The following is a 23,146-nucleotide window of genomic DNA, read 5'->3' on the forward strand; positions in this document are numbered from 1 at the left end:
ACCCTCCCCGTGTTCCGCATTTAACTGTTTAAATTATCCAGGGCCTGAAACCCCCACTGTAGCAGACGGCAGCCGTCGGCCAAAACCCGCTCATTGGAATAAAACCGGCAGGTGAAATTGAACTTACCCAGCAATGAATGCAAAGTCCTCAACTGTACCTCACGCCGTCCCTGGGCCTCACACACCCCCTTCTATAGTACCTCCAACTTGGTCACTGAGAGATGACCCTCCATAACCCCTGAAACAATCGCAATGCCAGAACAAAATAGTACAATATCCCTCGTCAGCCCCCTGTGTTTTGCAGCCAATGGCACTAATGAACCTACCTGCAATGTGCTGCAATGTATAAAGTATAATCGCACACACATCGGAGGAAGGCGGCCCAACACACAAACGTCCAAGCCATGGATGATTGAATCAGGGACCGACACGTCTCTACCCCCCCACTCCGGTAAAGAACTAAACATCTAACCATAGCCCACTAAATTGAGAAACCCATGGGCAGGCATCGTTCCAAGTAAAAAAAACTCCTCTTGCCAGCATCTATCCAGCAGCCAAAGCTCTCCGAATAAACTGGAAGCAAGTGAACACGGATTCCTAGTTTGCCATAGGTGCCCCTTTTCCATCCCACCTAACCCACCTTATAGCTGTGTACATGAAGTATCGGACACAGTGCACCGCATCGGATTATGATAGAACTCTTCTTTTTTTTTTTTTTTTGACAGATAAGTGGGGAAATGAGGCGAAACGTGTCTGGTTCCTTCTCAGGCACCACCCCCACTGTAGACCCCATTAAAAACCCCGGAGGCAAGCAGCCACGCTATTTCCGTATCTACTTACGAAAGGCTGCAACCTTTTCACCCCTTTCCAAAAGTCATCCCTTGTGTGACTAGGCTCGCCTGTACATTGTCCTCACATGAAGCCACAATACAATGGATGGGTCCCCCCACCCTTTTAACACTCGTGTTTAACTCAACTGACAGGAGCTAACATTGCACTGCCAACCCACCCCTTTCTTTTCAGCCGAGGGGGGTATAGTTGCCTCTACTACTACAGAAACCGCATGCAGAAGCCGCTATCCATTGATCCCCATTAAGAAACGGCCATACCGACCTGCGCGGTCTAAACCGCTCATCATCCCGTAGCCAATCAGATCCCCCTTTTTAACATGTGCACCTACCAATGGCCTACATATAACAGAACAACGCCGAACCATGTTCGGGTTCTTCCCCCCATGACAATCGCATAATGGCGACTGCCTTCGGCAAAAGCGATCGGTACCTCCTCTTACCTTCATCCTTTTTCCCTTGATCTTCCTGCTTGACCCTATACACTTAAAATGTAAATTCCCCCCTTTTTTTTTTTTTTTTCTTTTTTTTAAAGGTGGCCATAACGAGAAGATCTCCACACACTTGGCTTTTCAAATCGTATCCCGGACCCCCTATTTAATTGTGTTCCCAGGGGACCCTCAAAGCACCCGTACATCTCACATTTTTATTTATTTATTTATTTTTATTTATTTTATATTTATTTATTTATTTTGCATCTGCAATCCTTACCATCTCCATCCTACCATTACCTGACAACCCCACCACTGCCCCACTGTCCCCAAACTGGCAGGTGCACCGCCCGCCACTTGTGGGCCAGCATCCACCAACCCTGTTCAAGGAGGAGCAACTACTGCCGACATTGCACCCCCCTTTCCAACCCCCCAACAAATCCTGCAATGCAACTTAAACGAAAAACATTTAGACATTATTTGACTTACCAGGCTGACTGGAACCCCAACAGCCGCCTCGCTTGCCTCCATCGCTGGCTTGCATTCCTGCGGCTCCTCCTCCTCGCACACTGACAGCTCGCCTTCCGACCTGCGGTCCCAGACCAGGACCGGTGGTGTCATCAGCCCCCCAGGCAAAGAGGTCCTGGGGGCCGTGGAGTCCCTCCGTTGTACTGCCTGTCTCACCCCTGAAGCTCCGCCTCCTGCCACAGTTCCACACATGCCCTCACATACCATGACCTGGAAGGTCAACCTCGTCCTTCCACCGCCATCTTGTGCCATCTCGAGCCGCCGGTATAGGCCACGCCCACCCGCGGAGCCCCGCCCCTTTTTTTTGTATAAGCAGCCTGATGGCCATACTAATAAGTCTCCCTCCTAAGCCTTCCTCCCCGCGCAGCGATGCAGGCAGAGGAGGTAGTAGTTCTGCGATTCATAGGCGAGGAAGCGGCACCATAACGGCCCGTGGCCCCGCCCACCGAGCTGGGCTGGTGGCGTGGAGTCCACCCAGACCCCGTTCAGGCAGACGGCTGGCTATGCTTTGCTGGGGGACCGGATTGTTCCCCCCAGAGGGCTCCTTGCCTGGCGCATGGTCCCAAATGAGGGCCCTGGTGAAAACAGAGTGCCAGAGGCTGCAAACTCTGCATGCACAGCAACCATCACCTCCCAGCCTCGATCAGCTCACCTGGTCATCCATAAAGGCCCTCATCTGAGTGACATCTCAGCCATGCTGGAGAAGCAGAGCAAAAAACTGCCTCCTCATTTCTTTATCCACAACTTTCTGTTTCCCAGCCCAGCCCCGCCTCTTCCTTATATATTACCACTCCCCCTTGGACTTTTCTCACTGTCCCCTCCCCTCTAATCCCCTCCCCTCTAATCTTCGATATCTCATCATAAACAGAAGTCAGTAAAAAACAGCCAGCATTCAGCCTGTGTGTATGGCACTGGATCCAAGAAAAAACCAGCAGCTGACCAATTCCTGATCAGCGCTTTCAGCCCATGGCGGACAGCGCTGATTGGAGTGTACAGTGGCTCCGACTGGAGCTGTCAGTTTTTATTCATTCAATTCGGTGGGTTGAACAAAAGAAGAAGTAGTGTGTACCAGACATAACACAGACTCAAACCTGAAATCTCCTAGACATCCCTCCATTAAGTGTTGGAACATACTGGGCATTACCAGGGGTGTACCTAGAGCATTTGCCACCCGGTTCTGGTCCTATATCTGGCACCCGCTTTTACTGATTATGCCTGAATGCATTCAGCCCCCCTCACACCTGTACGCACCCAGCCCCTTCATCACACCTGTACGCACTCAGCCCCCCTCACACCTGTACGCACTCAGCCCCCTCACACCTGTACGCCCTCAGCCCCCCTCACACCTGTACGCCCTCAGCCCCCCTCACACCTGTACGCCCTCAGCCCCCTCACACCTGTACGCCCTCAGCCCCCCTCACACCTGTACGCCCTCAGCCCCCCTCACACCTGTACGCCCTCAGCCCCCCTCACACCTGTACGCCCTCAGCCCCCCTCACACCTGTACACCCTCAGCCCCCCTCACACCTGTACACACCCAGCCCCTTCGTTACACCTGTACGCACTCAGCCCCCCTCACACTTGTACGCACTCAGCCCCTCATCACAACTTTACGCACTCAGCCCCATCATACCTGTACTGATACAGCCCCCTCACACTTGTACACACTCAGCCCCCTTCATACCTGTACACACTCAGCCCACCCACACACCTGTAGACAGTGAGGCCACCCTCACACCAGTAGACACTCAGCCCTCCTCACACCAGTAGACACTCAGCCCTCCCCTTACACCAGTTGACATTCAGCCCCCCCTCACAGATGTAGACACTCAACTACCCTCCCTCTTTACACCTGTACACACTCAGCTGCCCCCTCATACCTGTAGGAACTCAGCCCCCCTCACACCTGTACGAATTCAGCCCCCTCATCACACCTCTATGCACTCAGCCTCCCTCATACCTCTAGGCACTCAGCCCCTTCGTCACACCTTTACGCACTCGGCCTCCTCATACTTGTGTGCGCTCAGCTCACCCATACACCTGTAGACACTCAGCCCACCCTCACACCAGTAGACACCCCCCCCCTTTACACCAGTTGACATTCAGCCCCCCTCACAGATGTAGACACTCAACTACCCTCTCCTTTTACACCTGTACACATTCAGCTGTCCCCCTCACACCTGTATACACTCAGCTGCCCCCCTTAACACCTGTACATACCCAGCTGTCCCCTTCACACCTGTACACACTCAGCTGTCCCCCTCACGCCTGTATACACTCAGCTGTACCCCTCACGCCTGTACACACTCAGCTGCTCCCTCACACCTGCAGACACTCAGCTGCCCCTCTTCGCACCTGTACATACCCAGCTGTCCCCCTCACACCTGTACACACTCAGCTGCCCCCCTTCACACCTGTACACACTCAGCTGCCCCCCTTCACACCTGTACACACTCAGCTGTCCCCCTCACACCTGTACACACTCAGCTGCCCCCCTCACACCTGTATACACTCAGCTGCCCCCCTTCACACCTGTACATACCCAGCTGCCCCCTTCACACCTGTACACACTCAGCTGTCCCCCTCATGCCTGTACACACTCAGCTGCCCCCTCACACCTGTACACACACAGCTGTCCCCCTCACGCCTGTACACACACAGCTGTCCCCCTCACGCCTGTACACACACAGCTGCTCCTTCACGCCTGTACACACTCAGCTGCCCCTTCAAACCTGTACACACTCAGCTGCCTTCCCCCCTCACAGCTGTACACACTCAGCTGCCCCCTCACACATGTAGACACTCAGCTGCCCCCCCCCCATACCTGTAGACACTCAGCTGCCCCCCTCACGCCTGTACACACTTAGCTGCCCCCTCAAACCTGTACATACTCAGCTGCCTTCCCCCCTACATCTGTACACACTCAGCTGCCCCCTCACACCTGTACACACTCAGCTCCCTCCTCACACATGGAAACACTCAGCTGCCCCCCTCACACCTGTACACACTCAGCCCCCCTCACATCTGTACATGTTCAGCTGCCACTCTCACACCTGTACATACTTAGCTGCCCCCCCCCCATCTGTGCACACCTGTACACCAGTACACACTCAGCTGTCCCCTCATGCCTGTAGACACTCAGCTGCCCCCCTCGCACCTATAGACACTCAGCTGCTCCCCACACACCTGTAGACACTCAGCTGTGCCCCCTCACACCTGTACATACTCTGTGGGGGGAGCACACGGGGGCACTGTGGGGGGGAGCACACAGGGGGACACTGTGGGGGGAGAGCACACAGGGGGGCAGTGTGGGGGGAGAGTATACGGGGGGCAGTGTTGGGGGAGGGTATACAGTGGGGACAGTGTGGGGAGAGAGTATTAAGGGGGGGCAGTGTGGGGGGAGAGCATACAGGGGGGAAAGTGTGGGGGGACACTGCGAGGGGAGAGCAAACGGGGGGCAGTGTGGGGGGAGAGGATACAGGGGAGATGGTGTGTGGGGGAGAGTATACATGGGGGACAGTGTGGGGGGGGACAGTATACAAGGGGGACAGTGTGGGGGGGGAGTATACATGGGGGACAGTGTGGGGGGAGAGAATCCCGGGGGGCAGTGTGGGGGGGCATACAGGGGGCACAGTGTGGGGGGAGAGTATACAGGGGGGACAGTGTGGGGGGAGAGTATACAGAGGGAAGTATACAGGGCGACAGTGTGGGGGGAGAGCATACAGGGGCGACAGTGTGGGGGGAGAGCATACAGGAGGGACAGTGTGGGGGAAGAGCATACAGGGGGGACAGTGTGGGGGGAAGGGCATACAGGGGGGACAGTGTGGGGGAGAGAATACAGGGGGGACAGTGTGGCAGTGTGGGGGGAGAGCATACAGGGGGACAGTGTGGAGGGAGAGCACAGAGGAGGGGGCAGTGTGGGGGAGAGCACAGAGGAGGGGACAGTGTGGGGGGAGAGCATACAGGGGGGGCAGTGTGGGGAAGAGAGCACACAGGGGGACAGTGTGGGGGGAGAGCACACAGGGGGACAGTGGGGGGAGAGCACACAGGGGGACAGTGTGGGGAGAGCATACAGGGGGGACAGTGTGGAGGGGAGAGCATACAGGGGGGACAGTGTGGGGGAGAGTATAGAGGGGGACAGTGTGGGGGGGGAGAGTATACAGGGGGGAAAGTGTGGGGGGGGAGTATACGGGGGGGACAGTGTGGGGGAGAGAATACAGGAGGGACAGTGTGGGGGCAGAGTATACTGGGCAGACAGTGTGGGGGCAGAGTATACAGGGGGGACAGTGTGGGGGCAGAGTATACAGGGGGGACAGTGTGGGGGCAGAGTATACAGGGGGTACAGTGTGGGGGCAGAGTATACAGGGGGTACAGTGTGAGGGGAGAGTATACAGGGGGGACAGTGTGGGGGGGACAGTGTGAGGGGAGAGTATACAGGGGCACAGTATGGGGGGAGAATATACAGGGGGGACAGTGTGGGGGGAGAGTATACAGGGGAGACAGTGTGGAGGGAGAGTATACAGGGGGGACAGTGTGGGGGGAGAGTATACAGGGGAGACAGTGTGGAGGGAGAGTATACAGGGGGGACAGTGTGGGGGGAGAGTATACAGGGGGGACAGTGAGGGGGCAGAGTATACAGAGGGGAGAGTGTGCGGGGAGAGTATACGGGGGGCAGTGTGGGGGGAGAGTATACGGGGGGCAGTGTGGGGGGAGAGAATACAGGGGGACAGTGTGGGGGGAGAGTATACAGGGCGGACAGTGTGGGGGCAGAGTATACAGGGGGGGCAGCAGTGTGGGGGCAGAGCATACAGGGGGGACAGTGTGGGGGAGAGCATACAGGAGGGACAGTGTGGGGGGGCAGTGTGGGGGGAGCATACAGGGGGCACAGTGTGGGGGAGGGTATACGGGGGGACAGTATACAGGGGGAAGTATACAGGAGGAGAGTGTGGGGGGAGAGTATACAGGGGGAGAGTGTGCGGGAGAGTATACAGGGGGAGAGTGTGGGGGAGAGTATACAGGGGGGACAGTGTGGGGGGAGAGAATACAGGGAGACAGTGTGGGGGGACAGTATACAGGGGGGACAGTGTAGAGGGAGAGTATACAGGGGGGACAGTGTGAGGAGACAGTGTGGGGGCAGACTATACAGGACGAACAGTGTGGGGGCAGAGTATACAGGGGGGACAGTGTAGGGGCAGAGTATACAGGGGGGACAGTGTGCAGGGAGAGTATACAGGGGGGACAGTGTGGGGGGAGAGCATACAGGAGGGACAGTGTGGGGGGAGAGCATACAGGGGGGACAGTGTGGGGGAAGAGCATACAGGGGGGACAGTGTGGGGGGAGACTGTACAGGGGGGACAGTGTGGGGGGAGAGTATACAGGGGGGACAGTGTGGGGGCAGATTATACAGGGGGGACAGTGTGGGGGGAGTATACAGGGGGCACAGTGTGGGGTAGGGTATACAGGGGGGACATTGTGGGGGGAGAGTATACAGGGGGAAGTATACAGGGGGAGAGTGTGGGGGGAGAGTATACAGGGGGGACAGTGTGGGGGGAGAGCATACAGAGGGGACAGTGTGGAGGGAGAGCATAGAGGGGGGACAGTGTGGAGGGAGAGCATACAGGGGGGACAGTGTGTGGGAAGAGCATACAGGGGGGACAGTGTGGGGGGAGAGCATACAGAGGGGACAGTGTGGGGGGAGAGAATACAGGGGGGACAGTGTGGGGGAAGAGCATACAGGGGAGACATTGTGGCAGTGTGGGGGGAGAGCATACAGGGGGGACAGTGTGGGGGGAGAGTATACAGGGGGGACAGTGTGGGGGGAGAGTATACAGGGGGGACAGTATGGGGGGAGAGCACAGAGGGGAGACAGTGTGGGGGAGAGTACAGAGGAGGGGACAGTGTGGGGGAGAGCATACAGGGGGGGCAGTGTGGGGGAGTGCATACAGGGGGGACAGTGTGGGGGGAGTGCATACAGGGGGGACAGTGTGGGGGGAGTGCATACAGGGGGGACAGTGTGGGGGGAGTGCATACAGGGGGGACAGTGTGGGGGAGAGTATACAGGGGGACAGTGTGGGGGGGAAGAGTATACAGGGGGGACAGTGTGGGGGGACAGTGTGGGGGGACAGTGTGGCGGCAGAGTATACAGGGCGGACAGTGTGGGGGCAGAGTATACAGGGGGGACAGTGGGGGGGAGAGTATACAGGGGGGACAGTGTGCGGGGAGAGCTTACAGGGGGGGACAATGTGGGGGAGAGTATACAGGGGGGACAGTGTGGGGGGATAGTGTGGGGGCAGAGTATACAGGGGGGACAGTGTGGGGGGAGAGTATACAGGGGGGACAGTGTGGGGGGAGAGTATACAGGGGGGACAGTGTGGGGGAAGAGTATACAGTGGGGACAGTGTGGGGAGGGGGGAGAGCACACTGAAGTGTGACCCGGGCCCCATACATCTGTACTACCCCTGTAATAATACTGCTAATGGTGCGCTGATCCCCCCCTGGCCCCGAGCAAGCATTGCACTGTATCACTTAGGAGTCTAGGATGGACGAAATGAGAGGAGGGGCCGGCGGGGAGCAGTGCGCCATTAGCGGTATTATTACAGGCATCGGGTGTGTGAATCACCTGCGATAATACCGCTAACGGTGCGCTGCTCCCCGCCAGCCCCTCCTCAGCTGCCCCTTCACACCTGTACACACTCAGCTGCCCCCCTCACACCTGTACACACTCAGCTGCCCCCCTCACACCTGTACACACTCAGCTGCCCCCTCACACCTGTACACACTCAGCTGCCCCCCTCACACCTGTACACACTCAGCTGCCCCTTCACACCTGTAGACACTCAGCCCCCCCTTCACACCTACAGACACTCAGCTGCCCCCCGATCTGTATATATCAGGCCCTCACACACGCATCAGTAAACACATGCACAGCTCTGACACCCCCCCCCCCCACACACACACACACACACACACACACACACAAACAGCCTCCTCCCTTAACTTGCACTCACAGCTCCCACTTGTAAGGTGATATTCCTTGTCCCAGGTCTTGTTTCTACATGTCCCTGTGAAACACGAGAGGAGCTGCAATCCAAAAATGCATTACAGGCAGGCAGCACACAAGAGGGGCACACATACAGAAAGAAGCCAGAGGTGGCAGTAAAGAGCTTGATGTGAGCTCAATGACACAGAGCAGAAGTAGCTTCCGACTCACACGATAATAGAGAGCACAGCTACAAAGCACCCCCTGTACCCTCCCTGCCTTGTCTCGGCCCTGATAGCTGGACTGACACCCCCCCTCCCAATGTGTGGCACCCGAGTTGGACTGCCCCCTGTAGGTACGTCACTGGGCATTAGTCAGCCCAAAGGGCATGCGGTAAACTCAAATAATCCCAGGAGAGTAATAAAAGAAGACTTTTGACGATCTTGATTTTTCACTGGGACTTGCCAGTAGCTGCTTGTCAACTCAAGGTTGGAGAAATATTTAGCCCAGAGCCATGAGAAACTCCTCCACCCAGGGTAGCAGGTAGGCATCTCGGTGGATGCACGCATTTTACCTGCAGTAGTCCACACAGAATCGCATCCTTCTTTGGCACCAGGACCATGGGGGCAGCCCATGGGCTATGGCTTTCTCAAATCATCCCACTCTAAAGCATGTTGCGGAGCAAGTCCTTAACTTCCTGGCACTGGGCTGGGGGAATGTGGTGGTACGGCTCCCAGATGGTTGGAGCCTCCCCCTTAGAAATTGGGTGGTCGATTCACTTGTAGTCTTCTGGGCTGGTGACAAAGACCAATAGCTGTTTCTATAGCAGTTGGTGCAACAGCCACTGCTGAAGTAAAGGATAGTCCCAGGAGAGGAATGGCTAGTTGTTCCAACAGTAGTTCGTCCTGAGCCGCTGGGAGTAGAAGTCATACTCCATGTCAGTGACCTCAGACACCTTGTCATTTAGGCATGTGACCTCTTGTCCGTTAACAAGGGAATTCACCATTGGACTTGGCATGGCCCTGGACTTTGTTTGATGGGACCTTGTGCTGACTGTCCCAGGGTCATCCCTCTGTCCCAGAGATCACTAGTTACCAGCTGCCTGCGGGTACTTCTTGATTCAGGCCAACCACAGTTCTTGGCTACATATCCACAATGGCCGCACTGCCAACACTGCCCTCTGAGTCCCTCTGTAATGGATTCTTGCCCTTAGAATGATGGGACAAATCCCATTTCAATGTGGCATTTCTTGCTTTAAAGAGGCCATGTCTTGGACTAGTGTCCTTCATGCTGACAGAGGTGAAAGGGCCAGGGCTTCTTCTTTCAAGTGTAAGGGTTACATACTTTTTTGTCACTGCCACAATTGCTTCCGCATCTTGCTGTTCTTGGGCAACCGTGGGTTTCACTTTAATTTGCTACTGTAGGACTCTCCTGACTGGGTCAGCCTTCATTCCTACCGCGAGCTGGTTCCTCAGTTGGCGGTCTGAGGAGGTTATATCAGCACAGCCATGCACATCCCTCTTCTCTAAGCATTTAGAGTGTGTGTCAGTGTCAGTGCAGTGTGTCAGTCTGACACACTGCACTGACTCGCCTACGCGCCAGCATGTTGTCCTGCTGGACGTCATATGACGTCCAGTAAGGTTAACAGAACCACCGCCCGGCCGTCTTTCTGCTATTGGCCAGGTGGGAAGTGGTTAACTAAGGTCGGCTAATAAAATGTTAGCTTTGATTATTTTTAATTTACGCAAAATCATATGTACTAGAAGAGGTTGGGTTTTTTTTTAAATGATTATGCTGAGGTTTATACATGCCTGTGAGACACTGACTTGTGGCACAGCAAAGTAAGATTATTTTATGGACACAAGAACTCTTTTGTTTTCTTTAACAATTCCCCTTCCGCTATTAAGACAATTCTTCGCTGTGGCGCGCTGTATGCACCACATTACTACTCTACTTGGGGCACCCAAAGGTGTCCCGGATCTTTTACAATCCTATAGTGTATACTACAGGAAAAAAATCCTGTGCATCGCTAAAGTGTTTGGGTTTGGCCTGGAGAAAAGGTGGTAACCTTAGGAAGAGAGAGGAAGTTACCAAAGTAACACAGTTAACAAGTTGTAGTGGCCCAAAACTGCCGCTAGATGTTGCCATACTGAAGAACAACAATAATCTCATGCAGTTCAAATACAATACAAAAAAATACATAAAGGTGGGGCAGAACAAAGCTGCACTCTGACAGCATACCTCCAAACTTTTTCAGATGGGAATGAGGGAGACCTACTAGCAAAAACATAGGCATAGAACACGTAGGCATAGAACATGCCCCCTGCCATGACCCCTTAAAGGAGAATGAACCTAAAAAAAAAGATTAGTTAAACCCACAAGGGCTTTTTTTACTATGACTATTCCTTTATATTGGCTTTTGAAATTTACAAATGCAGCAATTTAGATTTTGAATGAAAGGTTTAGCACAGGGAAAAACTTTTTGAAAGATAAAAAGTGCATTTTATATACAACTATATAGATCAGACCAAAATGAGGGACAAATGTGGAGGAAAGAGGGACAGAGGGACATTTCTCCAAATCAGGGAAAGTTGAGAGCTATGTGACAGGGAGTAAAGCAAAACCTTCTGCCATCTGCTGGAGCTCCCTCTTGACCTCTGTATTGTCTAACACTTCCCCTTAAATATCAGTCCTACCCGAAAAACCCCTCACCCTCTCTCCAAACCCAACTTTCCCCATTAACAAGACCAGACTATGTTTGGAGTAAATGGCCGACAGGCCTTGATTTATTTAACCAATATATATATATATAATATATATATATATATATATATATATATATATATATATATATATATATAATCTCAAATATAAACTTTCAATAAATAACCATAATTAACGTGTAAACAACTTTCCATTAATACTGTATCGTGGGTCATAGCATATACGAGACCCTACTGGTCACTGCACATTACCTTTAAACTCTTGACCTCCAGATGGAATCCCCTGTCTCGGAGGCTATACCCAACCAATGCAGTGACGTACCCCTTTTACTCTTCCTGTTTAACTCCATGTAACCGTGAAGTACAGATCCAACCACCCCCATCACCATTGATGGGTACCACCTATTCTCCACCTGCACCACTTGACCTTCTCAACTGACCCCAAAAAACTGCCAACCCACGTAACCATACTCCGATAAACAACCCCCTAAAAAGGGTGGGTGGGAATCACTTCCTCCTCCGCTCTCCGACTGCCCCTGGCCTCCCATCTGCTTCCGAAATAAACGGCCGGCTCCGCCCACTGCCCCGCCTACCCTAAACTCTTAAAGCGGCCCCAGCCCAGCTCCTTAAGACGGCGACAGTGCATACAAAGCAGCTTTCATGCCGTCCCTACACCCACAGCCTTCGGCTGCAGCTCCGTGGATGTTCTTTATAGTTTACTGTTTCACTGAGTGCTGATCGATATACTTCCAGCGATCCAACACTCCAGCTACTGGTTCCCTACACAGCAGTCACATTATTATTTTCAGCTGCACGACCTGCCCCTCCTCTCCCCTTGGCCAGTCACAGAATGCTTTGCATTCTGTAAACCCATTCAAAAAATCGAAAGCTTTATTTGTATGGGCAAAGGAAGAGGAGGAGCAAGCAGAGTGGCTACTGTGTAGAAAAGCCATAGCTCTCCTCTTTCTTTACATACATGTAGAAGCTCTCTATTAAACTTTTATCAAGGATTAAACCATACAGGTGAATTTGAATACCAGCATGTTGTATGGTGCCAAGATTAAATGTGCAGAACAGCCATAGTCAGTACTTATGCTAGCGTTATTGATTGCTTGGGTTCAGAAAATATATGCATTGACACACTGTACAATACATTGTAGTTTTGCTTTCTGTTGCTACTGTACTAGTACTACTACTATTATATCAAAAACTGCTAATCCATTGAACCTTGACTTTGAGATTAATTGCAAGCATTTAGTTATGATCATTTATGTAAGTGCAAACTCTTGTGCTGTTAGTTAATTCAATCATTTTACTTTATTTTTATCTTAATTTTACCTTTTAATAGATAAACATGATTCTATTGGTGCTCACTTTTTGGCTTCTGAAGAAGAAGATGGCGTCTCTGAACACCAACGTGTCTACCCTAAAGAATACTCGGTAAGCATTAATTGAAATACTCTGAATCATTTGCTCTGCATTTAGAGGCTCAGCCCACCCAAAACACAAAGTTCAGTTTACGGGTGGACACTAATAAATCACTACTTATATTTCTTAAGGTATCCAGCATGAGGGTGCCTTCCTTGAGGTCTTGGCTATGCTTCTTGGCTAAGGCATGCTAATGTACTTCTATTAAAGTCAGTTAAGAGAGTTTTGTATATATTTTCCTTATCATGAGAACTAAAACAAAGTCTATAGTTCACGTGTTTTCCATGTTATCCTTAACTGCTTCTATTGAAATCAGCCTGATTCTCAGACCTCATTAGCTCAAGCTCAAATTTTCACACTTAGGCCGCGTACACACGGGCGGACTGTCTGTCCAACTTAGTCCGCTGAAACGTGTTTCAGCGGACAGTCCGCTCGTGTGTGGGCTTCAGCGGACTTTTTCAGCGGACAGTCTGGCGGACTAAGTCTTTCGGAATTTCCGTAATATTGTCCGTCCAACTTTGGTTTCAGCGGACAGTCCGCTCGTGAGTAGGCAAGTTGGACGGACTAAGTATGGCGCATGCTCAGAAAGGATTTACACGGCCGAAGGTTGCATTGCAGTGTATTGGACATCGTATTTCTAGTCCCGTCGTACGTGCTGTACACGTCATCGTGCAAGCTTTCAGCGGATTGTCTGTTCATCGTGTGTGGTCAAGTCCGTTCATTCAAAAGTAGGACGGACTGTCTGTCGGATTGTCTGACGGACTTAGTTGGACAGACAGTCCGCCCGTGTGTACGCGGCCTTAGGTGTCCTTTTATAAAGCAGTGAAAAAAATTCACTGCTTCATTCTCCGGCACTCTCAGAGGAGATTGTTATCCTCTGTGTGCCAGTTTATGAAGCTTTGTAAATCCCTTCACCTTTGGAGGAGTGAAGCGATCTACAAATGCTTCAAACAGTGGAGAACGGTCCCTGATACTGGAATCTCATGATACTTTACGAGATTACAGTACCAGAAATTCACTGAAACACTGAGGTGTCAGTTTATTAAGCAGTGATAAATTATCACTGCTCAATACACAGGCATATATATATCTTGAGTTCATTAAGGTGCACCGGATTCAGGAGGATTTGGACTCTTGTAAACAAAAAAGCCACTGGTCGACTAGGTACAACCCCTTTCACTCCCAGAAATGGGGGAAGTAGATCACAAACACAGAGGGGTGGGACCTCTGCCCCTTAATTACCTCCATGGTAATTACCAAAATCATGCTTTCTTTCTCGTTCATTTAGAGACACAGAATTTTGTAATTTAGAGAAAACTGGGATGTCCAAAAGCAGTCCAACTTAGGCTCGGTTCACACAGGGGCGGCACGACTTGCAGCACGACTCACAGACGCGACCTGCAAACGACTTCAGCGACGACTTGCAAAACGACTTCTGTATAGAAGTCAATGCAAGTCGCCTGAAGTTGCCCCAAAAGTAGTACAGGAACCTTTTTTCTAAGTCGGAGCGACTTGAGTCGCTCCTATTAGAACGGTTCCATAGTACTGAACGGAGCGCAACTTGTCAGGCGGCGAAGTCGCCTGGACAAGTCGCCCCTGTGTGAACCGAGCCTGAGGGGCGGGCAACAGAGCAAACAAAACACTAAAAGGCACACATAACAAGAGGACTTATCTGCAACTTTGATTTACAGGCCCAGGGCTTATGGTTAAACTAAGCCCCTGGTTTAGACCTGGCCTTGGAATTTGAAGCCTGGAAGAAATGAAAGGATATCTTCTTGGCATTAGTGGTAATCTTCCCAGTTTGAGGCCTAGGCCTCTTCTGCTGAGGCTAATGTATTGCCTAAGGCTGGCTATAGATGGATCAAGATCTGATTGGTTCAGCAGGGATCGGTCGAATTGCAATCAGTTTGTTTGTCTGTCCCTGCTCCACAAATGTCGCTCATTTGATTGATATAGTGATTGACTTCTGCTGAAGGAGATGATTGGGGAAGAAACCCAATATGTCTTGGCCCTTGTTTTATTCTGGCCAAATCCACCAGATAGAATCTGTGGCTTGAAAATTACTGTTCACTGACAGTCACTAGCCAACCTGGCAGGGCTAGAGCAATGTATCTAAGAGAATGAGCCAAATTGTGGGGATTAGTAGGGCTGACAGGGATCTGTCTAAAAACTCACATCTATAATTATAGCCAAAGCTTGTTCTATAAAGTATTGACTCAGGAGCTGAATACTTAGGCAACAAACCTTTACTTTTTGTTAATAAACATTATTGTCAAAGCTATAAGGCCTCATGCACACTGGATGTTATAATCTGTCATAAATACTCCAGTAGCTTTGCAGTGAGTTTTTAAAAAATTTTCAACGTTTTTGCAATAGTGTTTTTTTTTTTTTTGCATTTTTCAGTGCTTTTCAGCGTTTAGCGTTTTTTTTTTTCTTCAATGGGATCAAAAACTTAAAAAAAAAACACTGGTGAGCCATGTTTTTGAGCGTTTATAGGCGTTTTCAGTGTTTTTGACATCAGTGCGTTTTTACAGCTGAAAAACTCCTCTCAGAACCCACTAATTTGTTTTGTTTTTTACAGCCAAAAAATTGTTGATAACAGCCTATGTATGCATGGACACACAGGATAACATGCCGGAGAGTTTATTGACTGTAGAAACAAACATCTGAAGCCAAAAACAAAAGCTGTAAAAACCTCCAAAAACATCCAGCGTGCATGAGGCCTAAGAAATTACAAAAACGGTGTTCATGGGTGCTCCATACACCAGCTTTAGACTGTGCTGAACACTCAGCAGTCATATTCACTTCCCACCTATCTTCTTCTCCTTGCTTCAGGTTAATGTCATTTAAAGCTGTGGCCCAGCTCTTCATCCTTGGTTGTACCTGGGGCATTGGCTACTTCCAGTTTGGACCTCAGTCTCTGGTCATTTCTTACCTCTTCACCATCTGTAACAGTCTCCAAGGGTTGTATATCTTCCTTGTACACTGTCTGCTCAACCAACAGGTATTTTTTTCCTTTTCCTCTTACTATATTTATATAAAAAAAACTTAAATATGGAAAAAAAAAATTTAGAAACGTATTAATTTGTAATCTTGCTTTGAATGAAGGCTGAGACAGTTGCAGGTTGGGGGTTGCTGGAGTTTGGCATTTTTAGTAAGGGTGTGGATTGTGGCTAGAATCATATAAGTAATTAAAGACAACAGCAAAGTGAAAACTAAAAGTACAGATCCAGGGGTGGTAGAAATTCATAGTGGAGGTTAAAGGATAAATTCACCTTTAATTAAAAACCCTTAACCCCGATCCCAATGAAGCTTCTCTGATTGCAGCAGCCTTCTGTCTTTACATCTTGTCCTGCAAAAGCGTGGTGCTCTGTGCCTGCATATTAAGCCACAATTCATGTAATCCTAAAGTACTCTGTGTCCTAAGGACGTATTGCTAGGCAAACCCCTTACTGTACAGCAGAGGTATACACAGGAAATTAGTTGTGCAAAAGTAAGAATGTAAAACGATGGGAGCAAGAACTACAAAAGAGACATATAGACAGACACTATAATAGATACAACAGCTAGACATTGATGGGGAGTATGATGAGTTTTTGGGAGGGCGGTATAAGTGGACCAATTCATGTACTATAGATTTTTTTCATGTTCCCTCCCATTCATAAATGATTTTTCAGGTCAGAGACGAGTACCGCAAATTGCTCTACAAAGTTTGTACACAAAAGCAGAAACAGGATACAACCACCACCAGAACTCTTCAAACTACCTCGAAATCAGTAAGTTAAAGAAATATTTAGATACCGGGTAGAGATTGTAGATAGGATAAATAAAATCTTTAAGATTGCAATATAACCGACGGCCAAGACCTGCCTATTGGGGGACATGGAGGGGGTAGAGTCTCAAAGGACACCATTGAAGTAGTGTTAAGATACCTATTTCAGGCGAGAAAAGGAATCGCACAGCAATGGCAAGCATACAAACCCCGACCCTAGAGAAGTGGGTTGAGATTATCAACTCAATAGTTGGGAACGAGAGAGTGATATATATTAGGCAAGGTATTTATAGGAAGTTCAAGAGAATGTAGAGACCCTGGCTGGATAAGATGGGGTATCCCCTATAGGGGGAGAATACTGAACGCAAAGAGATCCTCCCTGCCCTTTTTTCTCTTTTCCTTTTTTTTTTTCTCGTTCCTCCCTAATTATCTATGGCCGTTCCCAGCCCCCTTCTATTGGGGATTTTGGACGCCCCTCACTCTGACATTCCTTACGACCTCTTAGCCCCTGTACACACGGTCGGACATTATTACCACAAAAACCGTCTGATTTTTTTCCGATGGATTTCGTCTGAAACTGGTGTTGCATAAACACAGTCGGACAAAGTTGTCGGAAAATCTGATCGTTCAGAACGTGATGACGTTCGTTCGTTCCGACGGGACTACGTTCAGGCTAGTAGCCAATAGCGTTGGTCTCGTAATTTGATCTGAGCATGCGTGGCACTTTGTCCGATCGGAATTCTCTACAAACGATCGGACAAAGTCCGATCGGATCATGTTGTCAGAAAATTTTATATCCAGCTCTCAAACTTTGTTGGTCGGACATTCCAACAGAAAAAGTCTGATGGATTCCACACACGGTCGGAATATCCGACAACGCGGTCCGATCAGACGTTTTTCTTCAGAATTTCCGACCGCATGTACGGGGGCTTAGAGTATGTTTGTCCATTTATTCATTCTTTTTGGTGATTTTGTAATCAATAGAATATATATATAGTTAAGGACTGGGTGGTGTGAGGGTGGTGTGAGGGTGGGGGACTGGGTGTGGATTCAGAGGGATGGAGTGGGTAGATAAAACAGTAATAGCGTTATGCATTGCAATACATTACGCAATATTTTATAATGTTGTATTTTTTTACTTTTCTTTGTTACCTGTGTAATAATAACACAACAAATAAATAAATAAAAGTATTTGGTAAAAAAAAAAAAAAAGCCACTTTTTTCCATTTTTAAGAATTCTGGTTCAAGGGGTCCCAATTACCACTATGTTTGAAAAGATGAGCAGGGTCTCACAGCAATAGAAAATTAATTATATATATATATTTTATGTGTGAGCGGTTAATTAGCCTCTTAAAGTTTTCTGTTACATGATGTAGGCCAGAAGATCCAAAATTTAATAAATACAGATTTGTTGAAGAGTATTGCAAGCAGGTACAGTGAGGGAAAAAACTATTTGATCCCCTATTGATCAGCAAGATTTCTGGCTCACAGGTGTCTTCTGTACAGCACTCTCCTAATTTCTGCTGGTTACCTATATAAAAAAGACACCTGTCCACAGAAGCAGGACTGAAATCCTGTGGAGCCCAAAAGGTCCCCCTGCTCAAAAAAGCACATGTGCAGGCCAGTTTGAAGTTTGCTAATGAACATCTGAATGATTCAGAGGAGAACTGAGTGAATGTGTTGTGGTCAGATGAGACCAAAATCAAACTCTTTGGCATCAACTTACCGTATTTGGAGGAGGTGGAATGCTGCCTATGACCCCAAGAACTCCATCCCCACCATCAAATATGGAGGTGGAAACATTATGCTTTGGGGGTGTTTTTCTGTTAATGGGACAGGGCAACTTCACTGCATCAAAGGGATGATGGACGAGGCCATGTACCGTCAAATCTTGGGTGAGAACCACCTTTCCTCAGCCAGGGCATTGTATCACATGAGCGCGCCCGCAAGCACTCCTCACCATGTGAAGGAGCTCACATGAAGGTGTGGAGTCCTTGTGGCGGGGAGCCGAGACAGCCACCGAGGGACCCCAGAAGACCAAGTTTGGGGCCACTCTGTGCAAAAGGAGCTGCACAGTGGAGGTAAGTATAACATGTCTGTTTAAAAAAATAAAAATAAATGTTTTTCTTTAGTGATCCTTTAAGGTCTTGGAGTGGTTTAGCCAGTCTGCAGACCTTAATCCCATAAAAATATGCAGATGGAGCTGAAGGTTCGAGTTACCAAACGTCAGCTTCGAAACCTTAATGACTTAGAGTGGATCTGTAAAGAGGAGTGGGACAAAATCCCTCCTGATATGTGTGCAAACCTGGTGGCCAACTACAGGAAATGTCTGACCCCTGTGATTGCCAACAAGGGTTTTGTCACCAAGTACTAAGTCATGTTTTGTGAAGGGGTCAAATACTTATTTCACTCATTAAAATGCAAATCCGTTTATAAGTTTTTTGAAATGCATTTTTGTTGTTATTCTGTCTCACTGTTAAAATATACCTACCATTAAAATTATAGACTGATCATTTCTTTGTCAGTGGGAAAATGTACAAAATCAGCAGGGGATCAAATACTTTTTTCCCTCACTGTAAACAGTTTGTTTGTGAAGTCATTGCTTTTCCAGTACTACTCTTCTCAGTATCCCGCACAATGAAATAATCACATGAATGTACATGGGTGTTCTCTGGAGGGTTGAGTTGAACGGAGTCCTGAACATCAACAATATTGTGCAGATAACCAGACTTCTTGGGGTCTATATATAAAAAAAATTGCTTTGCGAATGTCGTTATGCTTGTGCAAGCATAATGATGATATTTGTTGTAATATCTGTGTACTACTTTCCCTTTTGCTTTTCGCCGGGCAATTATAACATTTTCTAACATTTGGTCTGAAGAAAAATATAGCTAAAGAAGAAAAAAAAAAAGCCTAACACTATAGTCTAAGAACATTCGACCAGCAGGGGAAAGAATACCAGGGAGATTTCTGCACTGTGTACAGTCTATAGAGAATCTTGTGAGAACAGGTGGGTGTTTAGCCAAACACACCTCCAGATGCAGTGTGAAGAAAACCATTTAGCAGTTTTTATTTCCACTGTTAAATGTGACAGCTTCCTTCTGGTTGTTAGGGAGCTGGCACCCACCAGTATCCTAACAACCAATGGCTCATACCAGTACATTCAGCTGTCAGCCAGGGATTGTAATCAAACAGGTGAATGTAAACAAACAGCATGGATAATGTAAATAAAAAGGCATTGGGTTCCCTCCAAAATTCCTATCAGGCTTTTAGGTCTGGAATGCATTTTAGGGGGACCCATGAAAGAAAACAGTATGGATTCCCACCCTATTCCGTACCAGACTTTCAAGTCTGGTATGACTTTTAAGGGGTAACTTTGACCATACTAGACCCCTATCCAAGCCTGCAGCCTGAGTGACCATGCGCCCCACCGCCTCCTGAATCATACCAGGCCACATGCACTCAACATGAAGATGTACCATGCCAGGAAGTACCACCTAGCAAAGCACCTTGCCTCCATGTTGATGAGGACAAGGGCCTCTTCCCCCTGACCTGGTATGTAGCAGTCTGTAGACATGTGCATAGTCCGAATGCATTTCCATCCATTTCCAATTAACAGATTCGACCTAAATTCCGATTTTTCATACAAATGCATTTTTTAACCAAACAAAATAAGAACAAATTTCAGGAGTAACTAAATAAATGTATTTTTCAGACGAAACCGAAATTCCAAAACAAAATATTTCAGTGTGCACATGTCTAGTGGTCTGCAGGCAGGGGGGCTTATTGGAATCTGAAAGCCACCTTTATAAAAATTTCCCTAAAAATTCAATGGTTAAAAAAATACACAAACACTTTTTGACGAGTACTAACAATACCAGTGCAGTCAAATGCCAGGTGCCTACAACTCGCTGAATGAAAAAAAAACACATCCACTAACATGTCCAAACCCACCGCAATACAAGCAAAGGCTCTTGGTCTCTGGGTTACGTGATTGAGCACCTGACCATATTTGGTCAATAACATTAATGGGATTCCTATGATGTGATTGACCAAATATGATCATGTGCTAACAATCAAGAAGAAGCGTTAAAATTTAGCAGTAGTAATAAAACAGCTGCTAAATATATGCTTCACAGCGCAGTTTTATTCAGTCAAACACTTATTCGTTCGCGTGTTTGCACATACTGTATATACTCGAGTATAAGCCGACCCGAATATAAGCCAAGGCACCTAATTTTACCACAAAACTGAGAAACCGTATTGACTCGGTTATAAGCCTAGGGCGATAAATACAGCAGCTACTGTAAGTGGAAAATGGGGTCAACAATGTCCATTTTCAGCCTCACTGTGCCATCTCCATTCCTCACTGTGCCATCTGCATGCCCCATTGTGCCATCTCTCTGCCTCACTGTGTCCATCTGCATGCCCCACTGTGCCATCTCCCTGCCTCACTATGTCCATCTGCAGCCACATGTACCTGATCTCCCAGCGCTGTGACATGCAGTCTAGTCGGTGGCCGTGCAGTGTAACAAAGCCCCGCCTCCTCCTCATCCCTGATGGAACACTGATTCAGTTTCCCAGCAGTGAGTCAGTGTTCTGCCTATCATGGACGAGGAGAAGGCGGGGCTTTGTTACACTGCACGGCCGCCGACTAGACTGCATGTCACAGCACCATGAGATCAGGCGCATGAGGCTGCAGATGGGCACAGTGACTAAAGCATAAGCCAAGAGGGCTTTTTCAGCACAATAAAATGTGCTGAAAAACTCAGCTTATACTTGAGTATATATGGTAGATGTACACAGTGCAGAATTCTCCCTGGTATTATTTCCTCTGCAGGCCGATTAGTGTTAAGCTATTTTCTCTATCAGTGAATGTTAACTCTCAGGCCGCGTACACACGCGCGGACTGTTCGCCCAACTTTGTCCGTCCAACAGTTTCGGCAAACAGTCCGCTCAAACTTAGCATGGACGGACATGGCCACACACGACGGACGAACAGTTTGCTGAAACCGTGCGCGATGACGTGAACGGCACGTACGACGGGACGAAAAATACGACGTCCTATACACTGCATTATAGCTTTCGGCGTGAAAATCCTTTCTGAGCATGCGCGCAACTTTGTTTGACGAACAAGCCTACACACGGGCGGACTGTTCGCTCAAACAAGGTTTCAGCGGACAGTTTTACGGAATTTCCGAAAAACCTTGTCCGTCCAACTGTCCGCTGAAACTGTCCGCTGAAAGCCCACACACGAGCGGACTGTCCGCCCAAACACTGTTCAGCGGACAAAGTTGGGCGAACAGTCCGCGCGTGTGTACGCGGCCTCATGGTCAAATGTTTTTATAGCTATTTTTCTGTTAAGACTGAAGGCTAGGGGATGTTATAATTGCTTGGTGAAAAGCAACAAAAGGACTCTAGTACACACATTACAAACATTATGGATATTATTCTTTACGCATTCACAAATATTGAGACATTCACAAAATAATTTTTTTACAAATAGACCCCCTTGTGTCAATCAACAGACAGACTCTTTATTTGGTGGGGCAGAACTTGGCTCCACCCAAGTGTAACTGAGTTGTTTTACATGGGTAACCAAGAGAGAAGATTGTATGCCGTTTGTGAGCCAAATTAGGAATGGATTAAATATTGCAAGATGCAATCTGGTCCACAAGTTTACAGGAAAAAAACAGAGCAATGCTAGCACTGTTTTTAATTTTTCAAAAAACAAAAATAGCAGTTATTGCAAGGGAACCTTATCTTCAATATTACATGGAAGCCAGATTTGCATTTGCTAGGTCTGAGTCATTTATTACCATCTTCTAAGGTCACTTTGCTTAGACTTAATTTTCACATGTTTTTGCAGCCATTAGCCACCTCCACTGACTGTCATGCTGACTGCGCCCTGACAAATCCAATAGCCTTCAGTAAAGATGTGAACAGTGCAGACAATTCTCCAGCTGAGAAGAAAGAGCAGAGCGTGTAGCTGACTTGGATTTGTGAGGAAATTCATACTGTGAAAAGAAGATGACTGCAGCAATCTGAAACAACAAAATAACCTCACTAGGGTTGATGTATAAAAGCCAGGGACATCTAAAAATGTAGCTGGCTTCTAAAACAAATAATCTTGTGGTGGCATATGTTACCATGCCTTAAAAAAATATTCATACCCCTTGAAATTTTCCACATTTTTATGCTACAACCAAAAACTTAAATGTATTTTATTGAGATTTTATGTGATAGACCAACACAAAGTGCCACATAATTGTGAAGTGGAAGAAAAATTATAAATGAGTTTCAATTTTTTTTACAAATATGTGAAATGTGTGGCATGCATTTGTATTCAATACTTGAGTCAATACTTTGTAGAACCACCTTTCCCTGCAATTACAACTGCAAGTCTTTTTGGGGATGTCTCTACCAGCTTTGCACAA

General features: G+C 48.3%; 1 protein-coding gene across 1 annotated transcript in view; it reads left to right on the forward strand.

The window, feature by feature from the left end:
• The window catches only part of LOC143962274 (adhesion G protein-coupled receptor E3-like), a 315,163-nt gene extending 292,253 nt beyond the window's left edge, over positions 1-22,910 (forward strand). The window contains exons 16-19 of the mRNA XM_077471584.1: positions 12,858-12,949; positions 15,773-15,941; positions 16,615-16,713; positions 22,579-22,910. Of these exons, the coding sequence (XP_077327710.1) occupies positions 12,858-12,949; positions 15,773-15,941; positions 16,615-16,713; positions 22,579-22,698 (480 nt within the window). The 3' untranslated portion in view covers positions 22,699-22,910. The remainder of the gene's footprint in view (positions 1-12,857; positions 12,950-15,772; positions 15,942-16,614; positions 16,714-22,578) is intronic.
• Positions 22,911-23,146: the final 236 nt, after the last annotated feature.

This window comes from Lithobates pipiens, unplaced genomic scaffold, assembly GCF_037356315.1.
Source record: "Lithobates pipiens isolate NorthernLeopardFrog02 unplaced genomic scaffold, aLitPip1_a1.2 Scaffold_8, whole genome shotgun sequence".
Classification (NCBI taxonomy): Eukaryota; Metazoa; Chordata; class Amphibia; order Anura; family Ranidae; genus Lithobates; species Lithobates pipiens.